The sequence below is a fragment of the Electrona antarctica genome (genome assembly GCF_951216825.1).
Source record: "Electrona antarctica genome assembly, chromosome: 20".
Lineage (NCBI taxonomy): Eukaryota > Metazoa > Chordata > Actinopteri > Myctophiformes > Myctophidae > Electrona > Electrona antarctica.
The window spans coordinates 32,357,257-32,372,505 of NC_136801.1; the positions used below are offsets into that span (position 1 = coordinate 32,357,257).

At 42.1% G+C, this 15,249-nt stretch overlaps 1 protein-coding gene across 4 annotated transcripts in view; it reads left to right on the forward strand.

The window, feature by feature from the left end:
- The window catches only part of LOC306913549 (palmdelphin-like), a 39,614-nt gene that overhangs the window by 22,152 nt on the left and 2,213 nt on the right, over positions 1–15,249 (forward strand). Inside the window, exons 3-11 of one of the 4 annotated variants that reach the window (XM_079490278.1) lie at positions 1,409–1,489; positions 1,910–2,046; positions 5,236–5,350; positions 7,622–7,646; positions 9,047–9,157; positions 9,527–9,851; positions 10,147–10,283; positions 10,430–10,844; positions 12,129–12,652. In XM_079490278.1, coding sequence (XP_079346404.1) covers positions 1,409–1,489; positions 1,910–2,046; positions 5,236–5,350; positions 7,622–7,646; positions 9,047–9,157; positions 9,527–9,851; positions 10,147–10,283; positions 10,430–10,844; positions 12,129–12,652 — 1,870 coding nt within the window. Of the gene's footprint in view, positions 1–1,408; positions 1,490–1,909; positions 2,047–5,235; positions 5,351–7,621; positions 7,647–9,046; positions 9,158–9,526; positions 9,852–10,146; positions 10,284–10,429; positions 10,845–12,128; positions 13,250–15,249 lie in introns of those variants that run through there. The other 3 variants (XM_079490280.1, XM_079490279.1, XM_079490281.1) reach the window with 3 other exon arrangements.

A 15,249-nucleotide genomic window follows, 5' to 3' on the forward strand; every position in this document is an offset into this window, starting at 1 on the left:
AGGGTTAAATTGTTACTGTGGGTTTGACGGTGTGTTACATTTTGTTGCTGTCGGGCAGAAACATGGATTATTCTTTTATTTTATTTTTTCATAAATGTATGACCTATGCTGTCCTAATTTGTCATATGAGTGTCATAAAAGAATAGAAATAAATATTTGTCTTGTTTTTTTCTTGTTTTTTTTTTTTAAGTTAAAATATAGTAAAATATAGTGTCTCTGAGGGTTTTATAAATATTGAACCAATGAAACGTATTATTCATTTATTTTCTTTTTCAATTTTCCGAAAAGCAACCGTTTTTTGACATACAAGGTTTCCACTCGACACCAACGATTTATGGCACGGAGCAGCTGTGCATGGGCTCAAGTCCAAAGCCACAGCGAGGGACAAATAGTTTCCATGTCGTAACATTTATCTGCACTGTTGTTATGTAGTGGTCAGAGAAGTACTCAGAGGAGAGGACAGTTTCATCCATTTTCAATCTATCTTCATATAATTGGTCCTAAATGGTAAAATGGTAAATGGTGCATTTATATAGCGCGCTTTACATAGATTGTGCGTTGCATTCACATAATATTCACACACCAATGGTGGAGGAAACCATGCAAGGCACCAACCTGCACATTGGGAGCACATTGGGAGCAATTAGACCACTAATTCTGGTCTTGCTCAAGGACACTTTGACACTAACTCTGGGGGAGCCCGGGTCCCGGGATCGCACTGGGAACCTCACGGTTCCCATTCAGCTGCTCTACGGGCCACTCTACCCCTTATCCACTGCCGCCCCATACTCGCTAATGCTGTCAGTCTCAGAGGAGGGTAGACACTAGACAATTCAGAAACCTGTCTACCAGTGACATGATATCACATCATCGGCAGGCAGATTTAGTCATTTCAAACGTTTCAAATTATTTTATTAAATTATTTGTATTGATGCGAGAGCAATAGCTTCTGTTAGGCTACAGCCAGCTAACTTTCAGGGAAGAGAAAGACTGCAGTTTATATTAGCTTGGAATCGATGAGATGTCACTGGTAGGCAGGTTTCTGAACTGTCCACAGCCCTCCTCTGAGACACAGACCAATTAAGTAGACAAAAAATGGTAGCAATTATAATGAGCATTAGTGAGGACCAATTATATGAAGGTAGGTTGAAAATACTTGAAATGGTCATTCAAAGTTTTGTCGTTATTTTACTTAATTGCAAGCATAAATTCTAGTTTGCACAAATTCTAGTCTGTCTGTCTAGTCTGTTCACACTTTCCCCCCTAAAAATATAATAGATGGAGAGATTAGGCTGATGATAACGTTATCACATGTTGTGATCTGCTGTTGTCAAATAATCAAATGATTAAGTTAAATTGGTTCATGTCTGTGGTTCATGACTGTGCTGTTTTGTGATTGGTCCCCCAGGACAAGAGGCGGGTACAGGAGGGTATCTCCAAGAAACGGACAGAGATCGACGAAGAGAAACTCAAACTTCAATATATAAAGGTAGGAATGTAGCTAGTGAGGGCCAAATGTCCACATAAGTATTGTGTATATATGCAGTGATGTAAATAGGTTTTCAATGTAATGAGTCCCGGGATGCAGGGATGGTCTTTTAGATGAGTCCCAGGGACATTTTATGAGTCCCACTTCAACAACGTTAGGAGTCATATTTAACTCTCATTTCATTTTATATGGTTATGATGTGGTTATAAACAGAAGAAGAAATGATTATTATAACTAAAGCTAGCAAAATAAACTAGAATAAAAAACTGTACAGTAGTACAGTAGTGCATCCCGTGGATGCAGAGGTCGTTGTTTTATTGCGTCCCTTAACTATAAACAGATGCAAAATGCACCCCATTTTAATCTGATACTGTATATGATATATATGATACTAGTGCGTGTACTGTGCGTGCCCAACAGAAGAAGGCTCTGAGGGAACAGTGGTTGATGGATGGACTGAGTCTGAGCCAGCAGACGGAGGAGGAGCAGGAGGCTTTGAGACGTCAGGTCCAAGATGAACGGGAGCAGAGCGTTCAGCTACAGACCAACATAGACAGGTAACATCGTTACGCATAACACCCAGCTACAGAACAATACAGGTAACATCATTACACATAACACCCAGCTACAGAACAATACAGGTAACATCGTTACGCATAACACCCAGCTACAGAACAATACAGGTAACATCGTTACGCATAACACCCAGCTACAGAACAATACAGGTAACATCGTTACGCATAACACCCAGCTACAGAACAATACAGGTAACATCGTTACGCATAACACCCAGCTACAGAACAATACAGGTAACATCATTACGCATAACACCCAGCTACAGAACAATACAGGTAACATCGTTACGCATAACACCCAGCTACAGAACAATACAGGTAACATCGTTACGCATAACACCCAGCTACAGAACAATACAGGTAACATTGTTACGCATAACACCCAGCTACAGAACAATACAGGTAACATCGTTACGCATAACACCCAGCTACAGAACAATACAGGTAACATCATTACGCATAACACCCAGCTACAGAACAATACAGGTAACATCGTTACGCATAACACCCAGCTACAGAACAATACAGGTAACATCATTACACATAACACCCAGCTACAGAACAATACAGGTAACATCATTACGCATAACACCCAGCTACAGAACAATACAGGTAACATCGTTACGCATAACACCCAGCTACAGAACAATACAGGTAACATTGTTACGCATAACACCCAGCTACAGAACAATACAGGTAACATCGTTACGCATAACACCCAGCTACAGAACAATACAGGTAACATTGTTACGCATAACACCCAGCTACAGAACAATACAGGTAACATCGTTACGCATAACACCCAGCTACAGAACAATACAGGTAACATCGTTACGCATAACACCCAGCTACAGAACAATACAGGTAACATTGTTACGCATAACACCCAGCTACAGAACAATACAGGTAACATCGTTACGCATAACACCCAGCTACAGAACAATACAGGTAACATCGTTACGCATAACACCCAGCTACAGAACAATACAGGTAACATCGTTACGCATAACACCCAGCTACAGAACAATACAGGTAACATCGTTACGCATAACACCCAGCTACAGAACAATACAGGTAACATCGTTACACATAACACCCAGCTACAGAACAATACAGGTAACATCATTACACATAACACCCAGCTATACAGAACAATACAGGTAACATCATTACGCATAACACTCAGCCATAGAACAACTCACAGGAGGTTACCTGGTTGGGAACCACTGCAAGAGATGACGTTCGTCCACTAGATGTCGCTCTCCACTAGTGCACATCTCCACACCTGAGGCCTAATATCACATCAAAGAGACAGCACTCATGTAGCCTGCACCATTGTAATTAGGGATGCCAAACGACTCATATTTGGCCAATCGATAAATCGAGGCCGCAAATCGACGAGTCGATCGACTTTTTTTCCTATTTATTTTCCATTATTTTTTATTTTTTTATTTTTGTTGTTGCTGCGCAGCAGTTGAGGAGAACGCAACTATGCATTCCTTTAAGCAACACAACTTCTGCAGCTGCATCCATATGTTTAGAATTTGCATCAATGATCAAAGCCCAATAATAAAAAATAAACTTTATTTTGTAAACAACGACACTGAAGGAGCAGCGGCGCTATCGGCTGCTATGCTATCAGCTAGTCCCAACTCAAGTGTCTGCAGCAGCCTGTCACAAGTCCCGTAATGAACTGATACGGGACGCACGTTGTTCCGTATTTTAATGTCGGGTCGGGGAATAAATACAGTATGAATGACGGCGGGATTTATTTGACAACGCTGTCCTGCTTTCTTCACGAGAAGAGAAGAGCGCTCACAGCTCAGAACAGAGCGGACCTGTCTTTGAGAGTGAGCAATGAGATGCATTGCGAACCTGGGGTCTGGGGGCTCAGAGCTGCAGCCATTGGCTCATGATACGAGCACACGACCAATGGGACAGAGCATTCAGTGTTGCTAAGATACCCTTCCCCTTCACCCCACACCCTTGGACGATGGCGCTCTAACTGTAGCCAGGGCATGCGAGGTGTGAGGTGCGGCGCTGACGGGCGCAAAAAAAATACGTTTTTGAGTCGCGGAAGGCATGAGTCGAAAATCGAGTCGATTTTCAACTTTTTTCAACATCCCTAATTGTAATGTATTAACGCACTACGCAGTGGCATAAGGGTCCCTGTCTCCCTGAGTCACGGCTGAGTCATGTCAAGTTATTAAACACAGCTAGTGCCTGATTATAGAGCAACACAACAGAAATAACCTGTATAAGTCTGAGCTGAATGAAACAAGTTGAGTCCAGAGCCCTGGCCAGCTACATTGTTCCTTCTTCCCTCTTTTCTGGCATCACAATTCATGTACAGGTCCTGATGTAGGAAGGACATTGAACACTTGTGTGCAGCGTTTGAGTAAGTCCCCGGAAACTTACTTAGTTCCTGTAACGAAGGCCACATAGCTGCTATTATCACTATAATTGGAATAGGGCTTAAGTGGTTATTCATAATAATAGCCTATACTTTCCCCTTCCTAGAATTGTAGTGGAGACAAAAGTGCAACATTCCTCCTATAAACAAGGCTACTGAGTGGTGCTCAGTCTGGTCTGAGACCATTTACAGCTTTCACATTAAAGGACTACTTCGCCCATTTTCAACCCATCTTCATATAATTATAAAATGACACCATTTTATAATTATTTGATATAACCTAATTTATACTCTGTCTGTGCCTGTCTCAGAGGTGAGCTGTGGACAGTTCAGGAACTCGTCTACTATACGGGATATATACGGATAGATACGGATATATACGGATATATACTACTGGGATCATGACAAAACATGACAATAAACACAATTATTTGGGTCGAACTTTAGAAAGAACTTTTATTTGTTGTTTTTCTTCTGTCTACAGTAATTACATTTTTGTTTATTGTCATGATTTGTCAACCATCCGAGTTGGCTTTGTCCGAGGCTTACAGGTCTTTAAATAAATACTTTTTGAAACGTCTATGGGAAAAATGAATGGGGAATTCTCTTCCGGGCCGCTCGTCGCCATGAAAGGGGGCGGAACTGCGACGCTCTATATGTGGAGGGGTGGGCGTGGGCTTCCCTGCTTCATCTCTCTCCCAGCTAAGGGGTCCTTGGTCTGAAAAACGTTAAAGACCTCTGTTGGATCTTGTCCACAGGATAGACAAGGAGATCGTTGCCCTGGAAACGCAGGAGTTGGACATCTCGGACAATGAGAAGGACATCCTGCGACGCCTCAAGGAGGTGGAGCGAACACCAGAGGACATCATCAAGGTAGGCGGGGCTTTGCGAAGCCATGCCACCTCCTGGTGGCATTTTTTGTTTCACCATGGCAACCGTTGCACTGTTTCCGTGTCCTACAGTATACAGTGGTGAAAACTAAAGTTTTTTTCTGTAGCCTATACTTTGAGGTACAGTACTTCTACTTTACTGGAGTAGTATGTCCATATTTCAATACTTCTACTCTACTACATCTCAGAGTTATTTAGTAGCCTTCTTTTTACTCCACTAAAAGTATTTGAGAGTCTCTAGTCACTGTTGCTTACTTTGTAAAGTATTTGAGAGTCTCTAGTCACTGTTGCTTACTTTGCAAATTTAGATTATTATTACAAAACACACATTAACCCTTCATGTTATTCAAAAATAACAGATCTACATGTACAGTACAAGCTGGAACACAATCGATTGATTGATCGAACAGAAACATGCTATGAAACTGCACGCGGCCCACCCATCTGAAAACGTAGCGGGTGTTAAGTGGGCCGATAGGTGGGCCGCAAACGCTTTAGAGATTTTCAATTGGGCCCTGATCCAGTAAAATGTATTAAATCACACACCTAACTAATTATATATTTTATTCTCTATTGTCTTTTTCAACTCTTAACTCTTCATTTATCGTTTAAAGTTTACATGATAGTCTTGTAGATCTGCTATGTTTAAATTTTTAACGTTTGACTCAGCTGGCCTACTGGCGTTGACTGCTTTGTCCACGACTGAACTGTTAGCCTAACCGTGTAAATCTGATCTAAAGCTGATTCTGATTCAGTTTGCTTGGGTCGTTGTTTTGACATGCAAATCTCAGATTGCTGCGAAAGAATAGTGTAATCAGACACCTGTGAGGTTGCTGAAATGTGGTTATTTTTTATTCGATTGTTGCTGATGACTTGGCTGATTATTTTTTAAGTTCATATGCTAATCCACATGCTGCATGTTGTTATTCCTAAACCCCAACGGTGTTGGAAAGGGCTTTGTTTGTCTAACCAGATGCATTTGCTGGAGACAATCCTGTGTGTGTGTGTGTGTGTGTGTGTGTGTGTGTGTGTGTGTGTGTGTGTGTGTGTGTGTGTGTGTGTGTGTGTGTGTGTGTGTGTGTGTGTGTGTGTGTGTGTGTGTGTGCTGTTTATGTGTGGGTGGTTGTGTTACTTCCATCTGTAGTGTGCCTGCAAGGTGTCAGGCAATACTAATGGCTTCCAGAAATGATTTCTTCTTCTTCTTCTTCTTCGTAAATTCTGCCATCTCCGTCATGCGACCGTTTCCTAGCCATACAGCTTGGCTGGTCTCACTAACTTGCTTAATGTAAATCGCTCTGGATTAAGAGCGTCTGCTAAATGCCTAAATTGTAAATTGTACTAACGTCTTCTACATATTTTCCACTCATTCTTGCTTCTGTCACAAAATCACTATGGTGTACAAAAGCGCTCTAAGCCCATTGTCCTCTGGTGCTTTTAACCACTTGAACCGCAGTATCCATTTTCGGGGGCCAGAAATTGCATATCTACAAGCTCACAGCGTGCCAAGCTGGAACACATTGTGAGCTTATAGATCTGCTGTTCTTGGTTTACTTTGAATTTAGACTCAAGTAAAAAGGTCGAATACAGGACTTTGTGCCTTGTTGTTCATTGTGGTGTTTCTACTTTTACTTAAATTAATAAATTGCAGTGACGTAAATAGGTTTGCAATGTAATGGTTCCCGGGACCCAGGGGTGGTCTTCTAAATCCAGGGTCCCAGGAACATTTTATGAGTCCTACTTCAACGACGTCAGAGTACAGTATTGAGTACAGTATTGCATCCCAGGACCCCCGGAGGGTAGCCTCGGAAACCCAGACGTTTTTATTTCCAGGGAGAAAAAAAAAGTCTGGGTCCGAGTCCACTTCAATTTGGCATAGAGTAGCGCAAACGTCGATCACTCTCTGCTGATTTCTGATCGTCTGCACCTTTGTTAAATTGACGCACACACGCACACCCGTACACACACACACACTCCTCTCTCTCTCTGTCGCTCTAATTAATTAGTCTCATGTCCAGCAGCTGCGCACAGTTTCTGCGCACAGGAGCTGCCTATGCCATAGAAAGCATAGGTGAGTTCCAGGCTACCCGGAGGGTGACACCATTGCGTTCTTTTCTCAATTTAGTGAGACTATAAGGATGCAGGATGCAGGCTATATTTGCATCGCTGAGTCTTCTGCTATAGCATTGAGTATCGCTATAGACATCTTCGTGATATCATGGCTCGTTTGAACTTGAACAACTTTATTCACACACAGGAGTTGAACGCCAAACTCCGGGCTGGTAAGTACTAGCATGTGTGTTATTAACATACCGTATATAACAGTCCTACAGTGTAGTGCTCTGTGCATGTCAATGCTGGTAGGTGCAAACCTTGTACTGTACGTCCGAAACCATTCATTTTATTGTGATTATTTTTCAATAAATAGTGAAAATTGCCGATCTACAACCTCACACAATGTTGCATTGCATCGCTTTGACAGCTTGTAGATCGGCTATTCTATTTGTGCGACATTTTGTGCGATTAAGTAGGACATTCATTTACAAAGAAAAAAAACATAAAATACATGGAAATATGGACATACAGTATATATGAGGTTTGTCCCCGACAGCAACGAAGTATGCATTATATTATATATTTCACGATAATAATGACTACTATATACTAATGACTACTATATCACAATATAGAGCTTATAACTCTATTTTTGTTTCTAATAAAATAGAATAATAATGACATTTTGTTTTAACCATAACAATAATTACACTTCCCAAAGCATCTTGTGCATGCCAGGCCAGATTTCTTTGGCATGTCTCAATACTATCTTGTATAATAAAGGTCAATTTATGATTTGTGTCGACCAACTGTCACATAACCTTATGAGAAATGAGCATTCGTACTGTCCGTGACTTGCCAGCATGACCCCCAGACCACAGTTTGAGAACCACAGCATCAGAGGATGCATCATTTTGGGAAGGGGTCTGCGAGCGAGCGCTCATTTTTCCCAGAGATTTACGCGACACCCTTTATGAAGATTTCTGTTGTTTTGCCGTCACTCTTGTGTTGCGGCGTGCAGTTGGAAACTAAGCATGAATTGACTTGACCTAACATACGGCTTCTGACGCTATAGTGCTAATATGCCTGATTTTATATTCACGCACGTCTACAAGCCAGCTGGGCTTGTAGATCGGCTACTTTGGTGTACGCCACTGACAACCGTCTAAGTCCAAATCAACACTAACAATGGCTAAATAAGTTAACTAAGTGTATTGCAGTGTTGAAAAGTAACTAAGTACATTTACTCAAGTGTTTACTTAAAAATGCCTGAGTATGTCCTATTTCTTTAGAGACTCCACTACAATTATTTTACATTTTGTTACAAGTTACTTTATTTAGATTATTATAAAACCTAACCACTTACGCCCTATTCTATAATTCATCTATTTGAAAATATCCAAGCTCCCAACATAATGGCAATGTGTTTTTCAATGAGCTTGTCGATTGGCTATTAAAACGGGGGGGAAAGACACATTTTGAAAACTATGTACGATATGTCATACTTTTATTCAAATACAATTCTGAATACAGGACTTTTTTCCTTTTATTCTACATTGTGGTATTGCTGCTTTTCCTTGTGAGTCTGAGTAGCTCTTCCACCACTGACTGTGTGACTAAACCTCAGGTGCTGTCCCACCATCACCAGTCTCACAGACTCCACTCACATTCCAACCTGCACCAGCCAAGAAGAGCACCAGTCCAAAACTACAGACCAATGAAGAAGAACCCAAGAAAGGTAGCGTCTCTCTCTCTCTCTCTCTCTCTCTCTCTCTCTCTCTCTCTCTCTCTCTCTCTCTCTCTCTCTCTCTCTCTCTCTCTCTCTCTCTGTGTTATTATTTCTGGACTTGACCACTTTCACTTTAAACAATGTAAAGAAATTGTTGCAAATAGCAAAAATAGGCAATCTACAAACTTGTAAATTGGATTTATTTGCTATTTTTGTGTGATACTATAGTTTTTTTTTTTAAATAGGGCATTATTTTACCCCCCCAAAAAACATAAAAGGTTTGTTCCTGATAGCAATATGTAACTTTTTTTTTTTACGGCATAAAATGAAATACTGTTCCCATCCTTTCCCAATGTCCACCCTTTGTCCGGTGGGCAGCCATATTCGCCTGCATGGAGATAAGCGTGGAGCGCGACATGCGAACCGGCGAGAGCCAGGTGATCGCCACGGCCACCGTCACCCCGGAGGCGTTGAGCGAGCGCGGCGTGAAGGTGTACGAGGACGGCAGGAAGTCGGTGTACGCGCTGCGGCGAGACGGCGGCAGCGGCTCGCCGCGCGCCTGCGACGGAGGAGCGCTAGCGGAGATGATGACCCCCGTGGAGGTGGAGGAGCTGCTGCGTCAGGCCACCGAAACCAAAGTGCCCAGTGAGGTGCAGTACCACCACCCTGTGTACTCCTCGGCGTATACTGGAAACAGTAGCAGGTACTGACGGATAAGAATGTTAAAAAATTATTGTGTTCAGTTGTACACTACAAGTTTGCATCGCAGCATAAAGTGACGCGATGTGAGCTTGTACATCTGCTATTTTTAAACAGCCCGCGCAAAATATCTAAAATGCTTTCCACAAAGTAGAAATACTGTGTTACAAGTAAAACACGTTTTAGTGAAAGTAGGCCTACTAAAGTATTGCAATTAAAATGAACGTATCGTACCAAATTAAATATTATCCATTATGTGAAAAATATCGATACCGATCACGTCTTTTCTTACGAAACAGCAGGCCTTCGACGCCAAGAACACCCGGCGCCAAGTCGCCACAACAGACGAGCGGCCCCGATCAGACGAGCAGCTTGATGGGCCTCGGTGCTCAAAGCTCTGACGACCAAACGGGGCTCAGACCAGATGCCTCATCAGGTACTGTCGGCCAGTCCTTCTGGGTCGGGACCCGTTTGTGGGTGATCTTTTTCAGCTACAAAGCAAATTTGGCAAACATAATGCAATTTTTATTCATACGTTTGAATATTCAATACCAAAAACACCAATTATATCATTAATCACAGACAGAAATGTCATGATCGTTACAGCCTTGCCTAAAGAATACGAGACCCCCAGCCCCGCGTCTTCCCCGCAAGCCTCCACGTCCACCGACAGAACCCAAGCAAGAGGAGACGAAACCAAACAGATCCTGTCGCACATTCCAAGCCACGCCCACAGTGACTCCTCCAACGTCAAGCATCATCTGCTGTCACAGCCTCATTGGCCCCGGCCCTGTGCCGAGACCACTCCCATCCTGACCAACTGGCCCCGGCCCTGTGCCGAGACCACTCCCATCCTGACCAACTCGCCTCCCATCCTGACCAATGGACACAGCGGCTACACGACCAGTCCCGCCCCTGTGGCTCTGGTCTCCATCACGGCCAGGTGTGAAGGAATGCCGGCCCCCATGCACCCCATCTACACGGTCCAAGGCTCAAGGTGATCTTTAGTGTTTTAAGTCTTGTGTGCAGGTATATACTGTAAGAGTTAAAAGAATTATGTATTTTCAACTTCATTTTTTGAGGGACGAAGCTCCTCCTATATTCAGCTATTGGTGTAGATTTTCGTCTTACACAAACATTAAATTACCATTGACAATGAATGGAGAATTTCCGTCATATGTGGACGAGCAAATGGGCTATTTTTGTCCTACACAAAGTCATTGTCAATGGGAATTTGTCAAATTCCCATTGACAATGAATGGAGACTTCACGTCATGATGTACAATGATAAGAGCGCCCCTCACTTCACACGCGTACGGGTGACATTTTTATTTTATTCTTTTTCTCCAACACATTCTCACTCCCAACTAACTAACTATGGCCACTTGGTAACCTCCCACCCATCCCTAGGTGTAACTTTCCAACACCGCGATGTGCTACAGTATAGCATCTATATATTTCGGCATCAGCGGTGCCCCAGTCCAATTCTGTAGAAATCCCACGGCATCATAATTAGAGGCTGCATTTGGTGGGTTGTGGGTGAGAATGCGTTGTCTTGGACATCATAGCAGCAGCATAGTAACAATGAGAAAGACAACAATAACATGATCTGTAAAACAAGCAAAAGTCTATACAATATATATTGAAATTTTATTTATTTTAGAGGATAGCCCCTTGAGTTGTATCAACTCGTTTTAGAGGGGGTCCTCGGGCACAACAACAATACAATAATACATTAAACATGTCGACACAGCACAATACACTTACATCAACAAAACATAGATGCTCTCCAAACCACTCAAACACTACATCAAGACCAGAAACAACTGCACTGAAACACTTAACAAAATACTAGTAATACTAATAATGAAATAATCAAAATAAAATCAAAATCAAAAACAAGTACAAATGGGCTTCAGGTCTACAAGCAAAGAGGCCTTGAAAATGTTAAATGATGTAATTGATCTCAAAGCAACAGACAAGTTGTTCCAATCAGATGAAGCTTTAAACTGAAAAGCACGTCTCCCAATTTCATTAGATGTTGTGGGTACAGAAAAGTAAAGTTGTTGAGTATGTCTAAGAGGGTATCTAGAGTTATATGTAACTAATAACTGTTTTAAATATGATGGATAATTAAAGTAAATGCACTTAAAAATTAAAAGCAGCCAGTGGAATATATGTGCAATAGCAGCCAGTATGGCACAGTGTGGCTCCATACATGACTGTCAGCATGTCGAATGTTGTAAAAGTAAATGCTGCCATTGTCTTTGGCGTCGTACAGGACCTCGGAGGGCTGGACAACATCCGGTGCCGACGCTCACAGCCCCGCCCATCTGATCGAGACAGTCGATTTCGACAGACGGTCGCCGCTCTACCCAGAGAGCGAGGCGTCGTTCAACTTGGTCAACAGCCTGCCGGACGACCTGGGGTCGGGACCCGTCACCATGATTTTCATGGGCTACCAGACGGCCGAGGACGATGAGGAGGACCAAGACATCGAGGCCAAACTGGTGGTCATCGGCGAGTTCGAGGATGAAGTCCTCCCGCCGCGTGGCGGCCACAGCCGCGGGGACGAGTCTCTCTCCTACCACCCGGAGGGCTACACCAGCAAGGTCTTCAGACCCGCCATGGGCGTGGCCAAGGTGGGCGGTTGCAGAGACGCCGTTGGCCAGACGACGACGTACCCTCACTGTGAAGACTTGCTGCTGCTGCCCGTGAAGCCCACATTCACTCACAAGCCCGGCCAACGCAGCCCCCTGCCCCCCTGCCCCGGTGGACGGGTGCTGGACGAGCCCCCAAGCACAGGTAGCAACAGCCTTGACGAGATGACTGCGCGCCGTGCAACTGCAAGAACTAACTGAATTATTTCTTTCTTTCTGTCTTTCTTTCTGTCTTTCTTTCTTTCTTTCTTTCTTTCTTTCTTTCTTTCTTTCTTTCTTTCTTTCTTTCTTTCTTTCACTTAATTTAAGCCAGACAATGTTTGTTGCCGGAAATAGCCAACCTCTAAAGGTCATGGATGTGACACGTTGTGTGCTTGTAGGTCAGCCATTTTCTGTGTGAGACTTTCTTTTTTTCTTTCTTTCTTTCTTTCTTTGCCTCCTTCCCTCTCTCTTTCCATTGTTTTATATGCCTCAACAAACTTATCTGCTGTTAACCAGATTTGTTAATGCACTGACTCACAAGCTGCTACTTGTGCATTTCACAAAACTACGTTGCCATCTAGTGACGAGTTTGTGTCACTACGGCTTCACGTGTCACACTGGGTGTTGTTTGGTACAATGCCCAGTCAGGCACAGTGCCTTAGTTTAATTTATTCTAAAATGATGTGTGTGTGTGTGTGTGTGTGTGTGTGTCAACTAACTTTGCATGTACGTTTTAATTAAAAGCGTTGTTGTCAATGGATACTGTATGCTGTGTTTTGTTTGTTTGTTTGTTTGTTTGTTTGACTAACATTGGTTCTGCATAATGCGACGCCGTTGTGGAAGAAGTTGGAATGTGAGATCAAGGGACCCTCTGGGTTTCTTGAGGGGGTTCCAAATGGACCCTTGCAGGTACCGGAGACGGTTCCAAATATGATGGAAGCGATTTCAGTTCCTCAATGTTGGACCATTAAAATAGTAGTAGTTCACCCAACAAAAAGAAAGAAAACAAGAAATGAGAGAAAAAAATCTATCAAACACCCCATGAAGCCTTGGTGTACAATGAATGAATGAATGTACAAAAACTGAAACATGGAAACACTCAATCGAGTAAAAGCATCTCAAATGTGTATTTAAGTACAGTACTGTAGTAAATCCACTTGGTTACATTGTCCCCACTGTAGCACCTCAGCATATAGTGCAGGTTTAAACACACACAGAGAACATATACTGAGACTCGGCGCTGTTTATCTCTCCTGCTGCACTCCAGCGTTCTGCAGTCGTCCTTGAGTGCTCTCCTCCTTTGTTCTCTCCACTTCAGATCTGGCCAGGAGAAGAGACACAGACGTAATGCTTTTGAGATGTACTCATCCTTACTGTCGGTTGGAAACCGCATATGTTTTTGTGTTTTTTTCTTTTGTAGGTTTATTATTATTATTATGATAGATGGATAGATAGATAGATAGATAGATAGATAGATAGATAGTTTATTTGTCTCTGCCATGGTTTATCCAACATTATTACATACAGAAAAGGGGTTGACATGATACAAATGACCGAAAAGGAAAGGGCTGAAGCCGAAGCTTATTATGCCCACCTTTTTGAGATTTCAGTAATCTTCAGTAAAGGAAGGAAACAAAGACTGAATAAAGAAATCAGATTTCAACATTGCTGCATTTCTAATAAAAAAGGATTAAACAAAATCATGTGGAAAGAAACGTATTTTTTTGATCAATTGACAGAAAAAGCACTACTTCTACCACTTATGATAGTGATAATAATAATTGTAACAATGATGATGATGTTACTAATAATAATAAATATTCATTCACTTTTTTTCTTTTATACACATACATACATACATACATACATACATAATGTACATAAATATGCCCATAATAACACATATACATATGTTCATACATATGTGTTTACATGTATATGAAGTGGTTGTATGTATGTTCAAAACTGATACTGTACCTTTCAGGATATATATATAGCAAAAATAATAATTCAATTATACAAGCTCGGAATGCATCGCAGTGCGACATGTTTTCAGCTTGTAGACGCTATTTCTGATACCTTTGTGTGACACTGTATTATATAATACTATGGCATTAATTTATCCCCCCCAAAACAAACTACAACATAAAAAGTTAAAATATGGAGATAAGAGGTTTCTGCCCGACAGCAACGTTATGTAACTGTCATTTCTTATGTTACGTAAGACACAATTGAACCGCTTCGGAGATAACTCCAAGGTCTTCTTTATAATTGTATAGACAGAAGGACAAGATTGCCTTCAGATTGCCTTGGCTTCATGCCCATGTAAGAAAATCTGTACTTTTAGACTATACTGAAAAACACAATATTTTCACTAAACCTCCGCAACAAGCAGAGTCCCCCAAGGCTCTGTACTAGAGTATTTTCTGTTTTCACTCTACATTGAATATCTTCCCTGAAAATAGCTGGTCTACAAGCTTACAAGGTTGCAATGTGATGTGTTCTTTTCTGTGAAGGTTCTCCCCACAAAATGGATACTGGGGTTTAAGTGATTAAAGGTAGTGCAAGTGGTGATATTTTTGGTTAAAACGAAATGTTGTTTTGTACTTTTTACTCAAGTCAAACAGTACGAGTGTGAGTAGGTGTAGGCTGGGGTTGCCCTTCTAATCAATTGGCTCAGGCAGAGCCTGGAAATTGGACAGGTGTGGGGACTTAGGCTCATTAGGTCCACTGGCAGAGCCTGACCTGAGCCTATTCTGG